Source organism: Oncorhynchus keta, unplaced genomic scaffold, assembly GCF_023373465.1.
Source record: "Oncorhynchus keta strain PuntledgeMale-10-30-2019 unplaced genomic scaffold, Oket_V2 Un_contig_15371_pilon_pilon, whole genome shotgun sequence".
Classification (NCBI taxonomy): domain Eukaryota; kingdom Metazoa; phylum Chordata; class Actinopteri; order Salmoniformes; family Salmonidae; genus Oncorhynchus; species Oncorhynchus keta.
In genome coordinates this window covers 6,667-22,500 of record NW_026279277.1, presented here as the reverse complement: position 1 = coordinate 22,500, position 15,834 = coordinate 6,667, and the positions used below count along the sequence as shown (strand labels likewise).

Here is a 15,834-nt window from a genome sequence, read left to right as displayed (position 1 = left end):
AATACGGGCCAATTGTGGACCGCCCTATGGGACTCCCAATCATGGCCTAGATGTGATGCAGCCTGAATTCGAAAGAGGGACTGCAGGGATGCCACTTGCACTGAGATGCAGTGTCTTAGACCGCTGTGCCACTCAGGGGAGGGGGGTTATTATAAAGTAGAAAACCCCTCTGTATCAAAATGTCTTGAAATTTTCTGCAAACTTTTTAAGTGTCAATCTTTTGTCATAACTCTTCGTAGCATGTCATGATGTGAGATTATTCTACAGAGGTAGTTAATAGGATATGTCTACATGATTGGTTTGTCTTGTTTTCTATCAGGTTAAGGATCTCCGATGCCATGCGACCCACCTGCTCTCCTCAGTGAGACAGCCCATACCTAAACCTCCAGGACCCCACAGGACAGGAGAGAGATGTGAAGCCATCTCTGGGCTCATGCTATAAGGCCTGAGAGAGAGACCCAGAGACCCAGACTCTGAGAGTTGTGGGTACACAGCGTTATCTAATGGATGGCAGAGTGACTAAGTGAAAGAAGGAACTCAGAACAGAACTGACGTGAGGTCATAATGAGTGGTCAGCAAGGCGAGCCGGCCATCGGCCACAGCCATGTTGGTGAGGTCAGGAACAACAACCAGAACAGCCATGTTGGTGAGGTCGAGAGCAACAACCAGAACCAGCAGGCCGGGGGAGGGGGAGTGGGAGCGGTGATACCCGATGGGGATGCAAATGCTAACCGGATGATCCAGATGGGGGAGGGGGGCAGCGACGGCGGAGGGGAGAGTACAGGAGGAGATGTTGACACTCTGCCCCCCCTGATGTCTCAGACCACTGTGGTATGACGCTACACATCTGAGTGACTCGCAGATCTGAGTGACTTAGACATCTGAGTGACTTAGACATCTGAGTGACTTAGACATCTGAGTGACTTAGACATCTGAGTGACTTAGACATCTGAGTGACTTAGACATCTGAGTGACTTATGGATCTGAGTGACTTATGGATCTGAGTGACTTAGACATCTGAGTAACTGACACATCTGAGTGACTGACACATCTGAGTGACTGACACATCTGAGTGACTGAAACATCTGAGTGACTGACACATCTGAGTGACTGACACATCTGAGTGACTTACACATCTGAGTGACTTACACATCTGAGTGACTTACACATCTGAGTGACTTACACATCTGAGTGACTTAGACATCTGAGTGACTTAGACATCTGAGTGACTTAGACATCTGAGTGACTTAGACATCTGAGTGACTTAGACATCTGAGTGACTTAGACATCTGAGTGACTTATAGTTCTGAGAAGTACTAAGCGATACACAATTCCAATAAGCCAGACTGCCACATACCAAAGATCATTCTTAGCAAGAGCACTGAATTCTATTTATTTCTTAATTTGACTGTTTTACACTCCCGATGCCTGTCCACATAGTACGCATAGATGGTATCTCTCTTTTAAAAAAAAAAGTCTTTAATGCTATTTATATACTGATGTTGAATCAACCTTTTACCTGAACAGGTGTCTCAGACAGTCACAGAGGAGCAGGAGAACAAGATCGTCATCTGGGGGACAGACTCTCAGTGTGACGACCCTGAGCTGGCCGAGTTTGAGATGTTAGAATGTCAGGAGCTGGAGGCATACCTGGTAGAAGAAGAGGAGGAGGAAGAGGAGGAGGAGGAGGTGGTATGTGTAGGAGTAGGAGTGAAAGGAGGTGCACGGCAGATCCTCCTGGACCAGCCTGTCTCCGTAGTGGATCTAGTCTCTGACAGTAAAGAGGGAGGAGGGAGGAGGACTATTCAACAGGGCTCTGGCGGGCAGGACGCCGCCACCATGGACTCTGGAGGAACCAGAGGGACGGCGGAGTATGTGACGAGGACAGAGTTCAGCTCTGAGAAACATGCCTTGGTGTCCCGCCTGTCCATTATGTTCAGTCCGGATGGGAGTCTGGCTCTGGACGCCGCTGGACGGACACAGGCCACCACCACAGACTCCTGGCACGTCCCCTCTGGACCCTCAGGACCAGACGGGACCATCTTAGAGGATCTCACCCTGGCCTCCCAGTCTTGTACCACCATCTCAGACCAGTCCGAGGCCTCTAAGCCATCCAAACAACCTCAGGCTCCATCTGAAAGCACAATACAACGAGCTGACCTCGATCTAAACCAGAACACAACTGTTAGGTCTGAGGAGGTTGTCGTTCCGGAAGCACAAGTCAGTAACAACGTCCTTGTGGGTCGTTGTAAATGTCAGCAGAACATGGAGGAAGATCAGGGCAATGAAAAGCACAACCATAATCTGGAGCAGAGGTACCAGGCTGTTAGAGGCAGTGAAGGGAAGGCAGTTGAGGAACATCAAGATGCTAGAGGTAGTGGGGGGAAGGCAGCTGAGGAACACCAAGATGCTAGAGGTAGTGGGGGGAAGGCAGCTGAGGAACACCAAGATGCTAGAGGTAGTGAGGGGAAGGCAGCTGAGGAACACCAAGATGCTAGAGGTAGTGGGGGGAAGGCAGCTGAGGAACACCAAGATGCTAGAGGTAGTGAGGGGAAGGCAGCTGAGGAACACCAAGATGCTAGAGGTAGTGGGAGGAAGGCAGCTGAGGAACACCAAGATGCTAGAGGTAGTGAGGGGAAGGCAGCTGAGGAACACCAAGATGCTAGAGGTAGTGGGGGGAAGGCAGCTGAGGAACACCAAGATGCTAGAGGTAGTGGGGGGAAGGCAGCTGAGGAACACCAAGATGCTAGAGGTAGTGAGGGGAAGGCAGCTGAGGAACACCAAGATGCTAGAGGCAGTGGGAGGAAGGCAGCTGAGGACCACAAGGTTATTCCCCCTGATATGAACCACAACTCACCTGCCAAGTTAGGCACAAATAGGATTCAATATGTTGAAACCAGAAGCTTGAAGAAGCATGGCTCTTTTGATAAAACCTCAAAGGAACAAGGATCCTTCGGACAAAGCATGAAGAAAACGACTTCGTTTGAACAAAGCATAAAGAAAACGACCGTGTTTGAAAACGCCACAAAGAAGTCGGCCTCATTTGATAGAAGTTTGAAGAAAGAACCTTTCTTAGATAGAACGTTGATGAAAGAGACATCCTTCGACAGAACGTTGAGGAAGCAGGGCTCGTTTGAACGCAGCTCCAGTCCTTCTAGCCTGGATGGGAGGAAGCCTTGGGGTAGCCCAAGCAGGAGCCCCAGCCGCCCCGCCACCCCTCCCTGGTCCCCCAGGAGACCAGCTCCCTCCTCCCCCGCCAAGACCAGCTCCAGACCTGCCTCCTCCACCTCTCCAGCCAAGGCCAGCAACCAAGCCTCCAGCCAGGACCGCAGCGACTCCCTACAGAGGGGTACCACCAGTGGCCTCAAAGCACCTAGTAAGGTATGTGTAATCAGCAGCATCCCCAAACCCATCTCCCCTCAGCCACCTGCGGACCCTAGGAGGGCCTCTCCTCACACACCCAAACCCATCTCCCCTCAGCCACCTGCGGACCCTAGGAGGGCCTCTCCTCACAAACCCAAACCTGCCCGTCCAAAGATCATCACGTACGTCCGTAAGAACCCCCAGGTGAAGTCCCAGGGGACGGAGGTTGACCCAAATGAAGCCTTGACACTCCCTCTCCGCCTGTCCTCTCCCCACCCCAGCCCTCCTACAGCCCACAGGAAGCCCCACAAGACAGGGCCCCATTCTAAGGCCTCACAGGTGCTCTGCTCCTCTAATATACTATTTGATAAGTACCGGCAGGAGATGGAGAAGGCAGGATACTTTCCCCCGGGTACCGGCATGACGTCGCTGGGCATCAAACCTCCCAGCCACCCTCCTCCTCACAACCTCTCTTTGAACTCTGAGAGCTTTCACGGGGACCTGCCTGACAGATGCATGCATGAGGTGAGAGGGTGTGGTATAGTCGTGTGTGTATTTGTAGAAGCCAAATGTTTTCGCATGCTTGAAAATCAAATCCTTTTCTTTGTTCTGACTGATACAAAACTTGAATTAAATATAATATAATTTAATGAATTGAACTAAACGGAAATGAACTGATATTAACTGGAGTTGTTTATCTCTGGTCTAGTTGGCTCCAGCACCTTCACAGCTGGGTCCCCAGGAGGGACAGGCCTCTACCGTTCCCCCAGGCCCAGAGGGCCCCAGCTGGGGTTAGGGGCCGTCACCCGGCAGCCTGCTGCAGCCAAGAACAGGACTATGTTCCAGGGCCAGACCGGTCAGAGGTCAGGGGTCGTGACCCTCAGCCATCCGGGACAGCAGCAGGCACCGCCAGGAACAACCAGGGAAACCACGACTCCACAGGTGAGACAGAGACCAAGAGGCTGAGGGGAGGCTGGAGGGAAAGAGGGAGGGTGAGGGAGAGGGAGGGAGAGGGGGAAAGGGGGGAGGAGGGGGAGAGGAGGAGAGGGAGAGAGGGAGGGGGAGAGAAGGAAAGGGGAGAGGAGAAGAGAGGGGGAAAGGGGGAGGAGGGGAGGGAGAGGGGGAGAGGAGGAGAGGGAAAGGGGGAGAGGGGGAAATGGGGGGGGAGGGAGAGTCATCTCTACAGCTGCTGTTTACCGTTATAGAATTACAGTATGTTGCTGCTGGAATGTTCCTGCTGTGTGTTCTAGAATGCTCATGTTGATATGTTCCTGCTGTGTGTTCTAGAATTATCATGTTGATATGTTCCTGCTGTGTGTTCTAGAATGATCATGTTGATATATTGATATGTTCCTGCTGCGTGTTCTAGAATGATCATGTTGATATGTTGCTGCTGCGTATTCTAGAATTATCATGTTGATATATTGATATGTTCCTGCTGTGTGTTCTAGAATTATCATGTTGATATGTTCCTGCTGTGTGTCCTAGAATGCTCATGTTGATATGTTCCTGCTGTGTGTTCTAGAATTATCATATTGATATTTTCCTGCTGTGTGTTCTAGAATTATCATATTGATATTTTCCTGCTGCGTGTTCTAGAATTATCATGTTGCAATGTGGAATCCGTTTTTTTGACTGCACTACCCCTTTAATTGGGGTGGCAGGGTAGCCTAGTGGTTAGAGCGTTGGACTAGGACTCCCGAAAGGTTGCTAGATTGAAACCCCGAGCTGACGAGATAAAAAAAATCTGTCGTTCTGCCCCTGAACAAAGCTGTTAAACCCACTGTTCCCTGGTAGGCTGTCATTGAAAATAAGAATGTGTTCTTAACTGACTTGCCTAATTATTAAATAAAGGTTAAATAAAAATAATAATAATTTAGATGGAAATTAATAAAATATTATTAAAGTCTTGCTGAAGTGCCAACATTCAGCATTTTGGCTGTGCACCTTCTGTGAATTCTATGAAGATTTTAACCCAGTTAACCCCAACATTTATCCCAGTTTTTACCATCATTGTAAAGCCCTAGTTATTTTGTTTCTTTGACAGTCATTATTTATTTAATGTTATTAGTGATTCATTTTAAGAAAGACTAAATAAACCTTTCCCTCATTTTAAGACCAAATAAACCTTTCCCTCATTTTAAGAAGGACTAAATAAACCTTTCCCTCATTTTAAGGTCAACCCTGTTACATGAACTGGGTTGACTCTCGTTTTAATATGGTGAAACTTATTATTCTACTTTTTCTCTAAAGAGACATTGAACATCTAATAGTCAAATCATAGTGTAAAAGCAGGTGAGCTGGTTCCGCAGTTTTGGGGCATTTTGTGGTGTAAAACTGAACCGGTCCAGCATAAGATGTCAACCCTGGCTAGAAATGTTTTAACAGTTTCAATGTTTTTTTTGTGAAGCTTTCATTCAATTGCCTTCCCTGTTGCTCTCAACAAGCTTCCCTCTGTCACAAGGGGATTTGATGGCTGATTTTAAAGATGTTGTGAACTCTTACTTTATTTGCCATTTAGTATGAATGTACTATAGTCTTTTTATTTGATTTAAAGGGGAAGTCAAACTAGATTTTCCAGTTAAAAAAAATAATTCCACACTGAGGTCGAAATAACACTGGAAAAGGATGATAATGCCCTTTTTAGCGTAGATCTTAAAGAAAGAAGGGAAAAAATGGCACACAGCATGACATCACAATCTGATCTGATCATTCTGACCAATGACCAGTCGTTTTTATTTGCATATGTATCCTCCTACATGAAGGGGTAAGCTGGGAGCTGGGTAGTCTAGAGATGATCCTATCCGCCAATCGGGGCTGTGTATGTAAATATATACTATTTTGGTATTAACACTCCCACACAGTCAGACTGAGCATTTCAATGGCAAAAGGAAGCTAAGGGAAATAAATGACAAAAATATATATTTTCATGAAATTAACACGCACTATGATTTATTAGACAAACAGTGATGGTTAAAAACATGTGATTAAAAAGACTGCATGGGGGCTTTAACCTGTTGACATGTGGAAAATGTGTTTTTTTAAAATTAAGTTAAACGTGTGCTCTTTATGACAGAATGTTAAAATTAGGTGAAATAAAATGTGTGTGTCCCCCCACCAACTTCCGCTACTCAAAAGGCACCTAATTGGTGGAACGGTTCATTGACTTTGACTGGTTATGTTAATTTAATTTAGTCAGCAATACTTTGATGTCGAAGGATTTTTCCTCCTCGCCAGCATCGTCCTCGTTACCAAGCCCTGGGGCAGATGGACATATCTATTTTCTAGAAGTTATTGTAAGAAATACCGTAGTCATTTAAAAATGTGAAAAAGTCATTAAAATATTAATGAGGCTTGACTGCAGACACCTGCAGCCTTTGAAGTACAAATAACCGACAGCTGTGGAACTGGTACATCGCTTGACAGAAGTACCAACCAAAACATAATATTTCTCACTGTGGCAGAACTGACTGGCTCATCTATTCAGCTTACAAACACATGATCGCTGATTGTTCATGTAGCGTCATGAATGTTTATGTAGCGATATGTAGCATTACAGAGCGTTATGTAGCATTATAGGGTGATATGTAGCATTATAGTGTGATATGTAGCATTATAGTGTGATATGAAGCATTATAGTGTGATATGTAGCATTATAGAGCGTTATGTAGCATTATAGTGTGTTATGTAGCATTATAGAGCGTTATGTAGCATTATAGTGTGTTATGTAGCATTATAGTGTGTTATGTAGCGTTATAGTGCGTTATGTAGCGTTATAGAGCGTTATGTAGCTTTATAGTGCGTTATGTAGCATTATAGAGCGTTATGTAGCGTTATAGTGCGTTATGTAGCATTATAGAGCGTTATGTAGCGTTATAGTGCGTTATGTAGCATTATAGAGCGTTATGTAGCGTTATAGTGCGTTATGTAGCATTATAGAGCATTATGTAGCATTATAGAGCGTTATGTAGCGTTATAGTGTGTTATGTAGCATTACAGAGCGTTATGTAGCATTATAGGGTGATATGTAGCATTATAGTGTGATATGTAGCATTATAGTGTGATATGTAGCATTATAGTGTGATATGTAGCATTATAGAGCGTTAATGTAGCGTTATGTAATGAGGAGATATCTAAAGTATTTCAAAACCAGGAGTAATCATTCATGTGGCTCTTTCCATCACGGTCTCATCCTCCCTCCATCACTCCATTCTATCAGACAGAGAGAGAAATGACTCTGACATATTAATAAGGCTGTCATCACAGGGACCAGGCGGTAGGCACATGATCTGAGATTGAGCGGCTGTATGGTCAGCCTGCGGCCATAAGGGAGAACAGAGTAACAGAGTAAGGATGTGCGTCTTTCCCTGTCAAGATGATTCAGTACATATCTATACTGAACAAAAATATTAACGCAACATGCAACAATTTCAACGATTTTACTGAGTTACAGTTCATATAAGGAAATCAGTCGATTTGAAATAAATTAATTAGGCCCTAATCTATGGATTTCACATGACTGGGCAGTGGCACAGCCATGGATGGGCCTGGGAGGGCATAGGCCCACCCACTTTGGAGCCAGGCCCAGCCAATCACAATTATTTTTCTGCCCAAATGGGCTTTATTACAGACAGAAATACTGCTCAGTTTCATCAGCTGTCCGGGTGGCTGGTCTCAGACAATCGTGCAGGTGAAGAAGCCAGGATGTTGAGGTCCTGGGCTGCTGTAGTTACGCCTGGTCTGCGGTTGTAAGGCCGGTTGGACGTACTGCCAAATTCTCTAAAACGACATTGGAGGCGGCTTATGGTAGAGAAATGAGCGTTCAAATCTCTGGCAACAGTTCTGGTGGACATTCCTGCAATCAAGCAGGCCAATTGGACACTCCTCAAACCTGTGGAATTATGTTGTGTGACAAAAACTGCACATTTTAGAGTAACCTTTTATTTCCCCAGCACAAGGTACACCTGTGTGATAATAATGTCCCCAGAGAGGATGGCTGCTGTTTTACGGGCTCTAACCAACTGTGCTATTTTGTGTGTTTTTAAACTTATTTTGTATATAATGTTACTGCTACCGTCTCTCATAACCGAAAAGAGCTTCTGGATATCAGAACCACGATTACTCACCTCGAACCGGCCAAAGATTTTTTTATTTAATCCCCATCATTCGCGTGAAGAAAATACTGAAATACAGGGGCGGAGATCGGGGTGCCTTGGGAAAATTCAGCGGCAAGTGAGTAACCCGCCTCTACCATCCGTTCTATTGGCCAACGTGTAATCACTTTAGAATAAACTGGAGGATCTCTGTTCGAGACTCTCCTACCAACGGGACATTAAAAACTATAATATCTTATGTTTCACCGATTCGTGGCTGAATGGATCATATACAGCTGGCTGGGTTTTCCGTGCATCAGCAAGACAGAACAGCTACGTCTGGTAAGACGAGGGTGGGTGGCTGTGTCTATTTGTCAATAACAGCTGGTGCGCAATGTCTAATATTAAGGAAGTCTCAAGGTATTGCTCGCCTGAGGTAGTGTGCCTCATGATAAGCTGTAAACTACACTATCTACCAAGAGAGTTTTCGTCTATATTTTTTGTAGCCGTTTATTTACCACTACAAACTGATACTCGCTCTAAGACCAGCACTCAACGAGCTGTATAAGGTCATAAGCAAACAAGAAAATGCTCATTCATAAGCAGCACCCCTGGTGGCCTGTGACTTTATTGCAGGCAAACATAAATCTGTTTTACCTCACTTCTACCAGCATGTCACATGTGCAACCAGAGGAAAAAAACTCTAGACCACCTTTACTCCACACACATAGATGCATACAAAGCTCTCCCCACCCTCCATTTGGAAAATCTTACCATAATTATATCCTCTTGATTCCTGCTTACAAGCAACAACTAAAGCAGGAAGTACCAGTGACTCGCTCAATATGGAAGTGCGGATAATGCGGATGCTACACTACAGGACTGTTTTGCACAGACTGGAATATGTTCTGGGATTCATCCAATGGCATTGAGGTGTATACCACCTCAGTCACCGGCTTCATCAGTAAGTGCATCGATGACATCATTCCCACAGTGACCGTACGTACATATCCCAACCAGAAGCCATGGATTACAGGCAACATCCGCACCTATCTAAAGGTTAGAGCTGCTGGTTTCTAGGAATGGGACACTGATCTGGACACTTATAAGAAATCCCGCTATGCCCTCCGACGAACCATCAAACAGGCAAAGCATCAATACAGGACTAAGATTGAATCCTACTACACCGGCTCTGACGCTTGTCGAATGTGACAATGCTTTCAAACTATTACAGACTACAAAGGTAAACCCAGCAGTGCACTGCCAAGTGACGCGATCCTACAAGACTAGTGAAATGCCTTTTATGCCTGCTTCGAGGCAAGCAACACTGAAGCATGCAGGAGAGCACCAGCTGTCCCGGACAACTGTGTGATCACGCTCTCCGTAGCCGATGTGAGCAAGACCTTTAAACAGGTCAATATTCACAAGGCTGCGGGGAAGGACGGTTTACCAGGACTTGTACTCAGAGCATGTGTGGACCAACGGGCAAGTGTCTTCACTGACATTTTCAACCTCTACCTGACCGAGTCTGAAATACCTACATGTTTCATACAGACCACCATAGTCCCTGTGCCCAAGGAAGCGAAGGTAACCTGCCTAAATCATTACCGCCCTGTGGCACTCACGTTGGTAGCCATGAAGTGTTTTGAAAGGCTGGTCATGGTTCACATCAACAGCATCCTCCCGGACACCCTAGACCCACTCCAATTCGCATACCGCCTCAACAGATCCACAGATGATGCAATCTCAATCGCACTCCACACTGCCCTTTCCCATCTGGACAAAATGAACAAAGATGTGAGAATGCTGTTCATTGACTAGAGCTCAGTTGTTCAACACCATAGTGCCCACAAAGCTCATCACTAAGCTACTTCCTGGTTTGGGGGCTTATCTAAACTTCTGAAGGGGAAGCTCCAGATATCCCAGAATAAGCTGATCAGAGTAGTATTGAAGGTGAGTCCACGTACTCACATAGGCAGGAGCTGCTTTCAGGAACTAAACTGGCTGCCTGTTGTGGCTAGGGTGTCCCAGATTAGACTAGGTTTGGTTTACCGGAGTATTTATGGTCCTGCGCCCAGATATCTAAGTGATTACTTTCCTCGTGTTAGGGATGCACACAATCACAGCACCAGATCAGGTGCTTATACAGGTTCAGGAGTAATGCTGGGAAAGGTACTTTCTTGTATACTGGAGAACTCAGAATGGAATGAGTTGCCTCTGTCCATAAAAACAACGTCCTCTCTGGGCAGCTTTAAAAATATATTTGATGTCTTCTGTGCCCATATGAATAACCCTAAGATGTAACTGCAATGATGAGATAGCTGTTCTTCTTCTCTGTTTTTGATGGAATAGACATAGCTGTTCTTCTTCTCTGTTTTTGATGACATAGCTGTTCTTCTTCTCTGTTTTTGATGACATAGCTGTTCTTCTTCTCTGTTTTTGATGACATAGCTGTTCTTCTTCTCTGTTTTTGATGAGATAGATGTTCTTCTTCTCTGTTTTTGATGAGATAGCTGTTCTTCTCCTCTGTTTTTGATGAGATAAATGTTCTTCTTCTCTGTTTTTGATGAGATAAATGTTCTTCTTCTCTGTTTTTGATAGATGATAAATGTTCTTCTTCTCTGTTTTTGATGAGATAAATGTTCTTCTTCTCTGTTTTTGATGAGATAGATGTTCTTCTTCTCTGTTCTTCTTCTCTGTTTTTGATGAGATAGCTGTTCTTCTTCTCTGTTTTTTCTCTATGAGATAGCTGTTCTTCTTCTCTGTTTTTGATGAGATAAATGTTCTTCTATGTTTTTGTTTTATTATTTCCCTGCCATACTGTGTTCCATCTTGTCTCAAGAGGACCACAATGGAAATAAGTCCCAGACTTTATAGTGTGTTATCCTCCATGATTTTATTCATGTGCATGTATGACTTTTAAGTTTTTATGTGTGCTTTTGTTATTATTTTTTTAAATGGGCGAATTAATAAACTAAACTGAACTAAGGACCTGGGACTAAACACCTCCCTCTGCAACTGGATCCTGGACTTCCTGACGGGCCGCCCCCAGTTGGTAATGGCAACAATACATCTGCCACGCTGATCCTCAAGACAGGGGACCCTTAGGGGTGCATTCTTAGTCTCCTCCTGTACTCCTGTTCACTCATGACTGCGTGGCTAAGCACGACTCTAACACCATCATTAGTGGTAGGCCTGATCACCGACAACGATGAGAGTCGTTGATCAGTGTGGTACCAGGACAGCAACCTCTCCCTCAACGTGAGCAAGACAAAGGAGCTGATCGTGGACTACAAGAAAAGGAGGGTCGAACAGGCCCCCATTCAAATCGAAAGGGCTGTAGTGGAATGGGTCGAGAGTTTCAGGTTCCTTGGTGTCCATAGCACCAACAAGCTATCATGGTCCAATCACACCAAGACAGTCATTGAAAGGGCACAACAACACCTTTTCCCCCTCAGGAGACTGAAAAGATTTGGCATGCGTCCCCAGATCCTCAAAAGGTTCTACAGCTGCACCATCGAGAGCATCCTGAGCGTTTGCATCACCGCCTGGTATGGCAACTGCACGGAATCTGACCGTAAGGTGCTTCAGAGGTTGTGCGTACAGCCCAATACATCCGTGGGGCCAAGCTTCCTGCCATCCAGGACACCTATAACAGGCGGTGTCAGAGGAAGGTAAAAACAATTTGTTGAGGACTCCAGTCACCCAAGTCATAGACTGTTCTCTCTGCTACCGCATCGCAAGCGGCTACCGGAGCACCAAGTCTAGATCCAAAGGCTCCTTAACAGCTTCTACCCCAAGCTAGACTTCTGAACAAGGTATCAAATGGCCACCCGGACTATTTACATTGATTTGATTTGATCACGCTGTTTAATCAGCGTCTGGATATGCCTCACCTGTCAGGTGGATGGGATTATCTTGACAACAGATAAATACTCACTAACAGGGATGTAAACACATTTGTGCTTTTTCTGGGATAATTTAAACTCATGAAACATGGGACACTTTACATGTTGCGTTTATATATATATATATATATATATATATTTATTTATTTATTTAATTATTATTTATATTATTATTATTATTATTATATAAAGTATTTTTTGTTCAGTATAGATACATGGGCTCCGATACGACACTGTAACGATTCTGTGCATTTGGGTTTGATTAGAGGAGTGAATCGGGGTGTGTGTGTGTGTGTGTGTGTGTGTGTGTGTGTGTGTGTGTGTGTGTGTGTATTACTACCTTTGTGGGTACCGGAAGTCCCCGCTAGGATAGTAAAACAAGGAAAATTCTCCCTCGTTAGAGACATTTCCCAGGTTCCCTACAAAAACAAAACCTATTTTAGGTTTTAGGGGGTTAGAATTAGGGTGAGGAGTTAGGGTTAGGGACAATAGGGTTTTGAATGGAAAAACATTTTAGGTCCCTACAAGGATCGTAATACCAAACATGAAAACATGAATGTAAACTGGGCATCTGCCACCCACTATCAGTAAGGCAATGTTTCTCTGGTGTAGAGCATGAACCTGACAAGCTCCACTTCCTGTATGAGGAAGGGTCGTACTCTACGGTGGATGTTGTAGAGCATGAACTGACAAAGCGCCACTTCCTGTATGAGGAAGGGTCAGACTCTACGGATGTTGTAGAGCATGAACCTGACAAAGCGCCACTTCCTGAGGAAGGGTCGTACTCTCGGATGTTGTAGAGCATGAACCTGACAAGCGCCAATTCCTGTATGAGGAAGGGTCGTACTCTACGGATGTTGCTTGTATGCTTATGAACCTGACAAGCTCCACTTCCTGGTGAGGAAGGGTCGTACTCTACGGATGTTGTAGAGCATGAACCTGACAAGCGCCACTTCCTGTATGAGAAGGGTCGTACTCTACGGATGTTGTAGAGCATGAACCTGACAAGCGCCACTTCCTGTATGAGAAGGGTCGTACTCCTGCGGATGTTGTAGAGCATGAACCTGACAAGCTCCACTTCTTGTATGAGGAAGGGTCGTACTCTACGGATGTTGTAGAGCATGAACCTGACAAGCGCCACAGGAAGGGTCTTCCATGTATGAGGAAGGGTCAGTACTTCACGGATGTTGTAGAGCATGAACCTGACAAGCGCCACTTCCTGTATGAGGAAGGGTCGTACTCTCGGATGTTGTAGAGCATGAACCTGACAAGTGCCACTTCCTGTATGAGGGGAAGGGTCGACTATACGGATGTTGTAGAGCATGAACCTGACAAGCGCCACTTCCTGTATGTGAGGAAGGGTCGTACTCTACGGATGTTGTAGAGCATGAACCTGACAAGCGCCACTTCCTGTATGAGGAAGGGTCGTACTCTGGATGTTGTAGAGCATGAACCTGACAAGCGCCACTTCCTGTATGAGGAAGGGTCGTACTCTACGGATGTTGTAGAGCATGAACCTGACAAGCGCCACTTCCTGTATGAGGAAGGGTCGTACTTCACGGATGTTGTAGAGCATGAACCCTGACAAGCGGCACTTCCTGTATGAGGAAGGGTCGTACTCTGGATGTTGTAGAGCATGAACCTGACAAGCGGCACTTCCTGTGAGGAAGGGTCGTACTCTACGGATGTTGTACCTGCAGGAGCGAGTCACTGCTATGTTGTTTGTAGAGAACGACAGGGTGTTGACCAGGGTCACGCCAAGGTTTCTTTGCATTCTGGGAGGGCAACACTGGAGTTGTTAACCGTGATGGAGATGTCTTGGAGCGGGCAGGTCTTCGCCTGGTGGACAGTAGCTCTGTTTTTTCGAGGTTGAGCTTGAGGCTGCAATGAACACGATGGGAGACAGAGAGCTGGTTTCAAGCGCAGGGCACAGCAGGTGTTTATTTGTAAAGGACCACAGGAGGAGGCAGGTAGCTGGGTCCAGGTCCAGGGGCAGGCAGAAGGTCATACACAGAAAAGGCAACAGTATAGGCAGGGAAAAGGATAGTAACGTCGCCTGGGAGATCAGGCAAGAGGTTGATAACAGGACATCCGATAGGCTAAAGTACAGGCAGGGAATAGGTTGATAACAGGACATCCGATAGGCTAAAGTACAGGCAGGGAATAGGCAAAGGCGTCGTTAGTGAGGCAGTCAAAGCTATCAACACAGGAGGAGTAAATCACGGGACAAACAGAATAGAAGTGTCCCAAACAAACAATACCCCACAGTGACGGGGTGCAAAGAACTGAACTAAACAGTGTGATAATGACATACGGGTGTGTGAACAGGTGATCAGAAAATTGGGTGATTGGGGATCTGAGAGTGAGCTGCGTTTAGGGGACCGAGGTGTTTGAGGTTGTTAGTTGGAAGCAGATGTTACAGAGGTGAGATGTTTGCCAGGCATGCAGAGTGTTGGGGGGAGGGAGAAGGTACTTGAGTGTCATCTGCATAGCAATGATAGGAGAGACCATGTGGGGATATGACGGAGCCCAGTGACTTGGTGTTTATATAGAAGAGGGCCTAGAACCGAGCCCTGGGGGACACCTGAGAGTACGTGGTGCAAATACAGATCCTCTCCACGTCACCTGGTAGGAGTGTGCAGAGCCTGAGACGCCCTAAGAGGGTGGAGAGGAGGATCTGGTGGTTCACGGTGTCGAAGGTAGCGGATAGATCTAAGAGGATGAGAACAGAGGAGAGAGGGTCAGCTTTGAAAGAGTGGCGAGCCTCAGTTGAATACTCCATCTTGAAGACTAACTGGTTAGGGTCAAGAAGATAACTAGAGCGTTGGTCAGAGACAGCACACTCAAGGGTTTTGGAAAGAAAAGAAAGAAGTCTGTAGTTTTTAACGCCAGAGGGGTCGAGTGTTCGTTTCCTGAGGAGGGGAGCGACTCTGGCCATCTTTGAATGCAGGATGCAGCCAGTGGTCAGAGATGAGTTTAATAATAATAATAATAATATATATGCCATTGAGTTGATGAGGGAAGATGCGTACAGCGCACTACTGAAATTGCCTGGGGTTGTTCGGCATGCAAAATGACTTGTTGATCAATGACTAGCGACATGCTTAGTTAGACACTGAAAGAGGGGACACATCAGTTGTCACAAAGGATGAGAGGTATTTTCGAGAGCTAAAAGAAAAATAATTTGAGGAAAAAGATGATAGTGAACCAACTTCGTTTGAATCGATTTTTTCTGTGTGCTGGATCGGTTTGGAGTCCCTTATATTCTAAAACGAATACCGATGCTGGATCGGTTTGGAGTCCCTTATATTCTAAAACGAATGAACCAGGTGAATCGATGTGTATCGGTGAATCGTTCCATCCTATAACAGAATAATCTGTGGCGATGATGATCATGGTCTCACGACAGCAGAGTAGAAGCTACGAATATCATCACAGGTCCCTAGTGGGGTCACACAGGGCTGCGTCCC

At 45.7% G+C, this 15,834-nt stretch overlaps 1 protein-coding gene across 1 annotated transcript; it reads left to right on the top strand.

Moving 5' to 3' along the window:
* The first annotated feature begins 564 nt into the window (after positions 1-564).
* On the top strand, positions 565-13,619 carry LOC127918964 (filaggrin-like). Its single transcript, XM_052502272.1, has 4 exons — positions 565-831; positions 1,528-3,896; positions 4,073-4,305; positions 13,333-13,619. The coding sequence occupies exons 1-4, from the start codon at positions 565-567 to the stop codon at positions 13,617-13,619; spliced, it is 3,156 nt and encodes a 1,051-aa protein (XP_052358232.1).
* Positions 13,620-15,834: the final 2,215 nt, after the last annotated feature.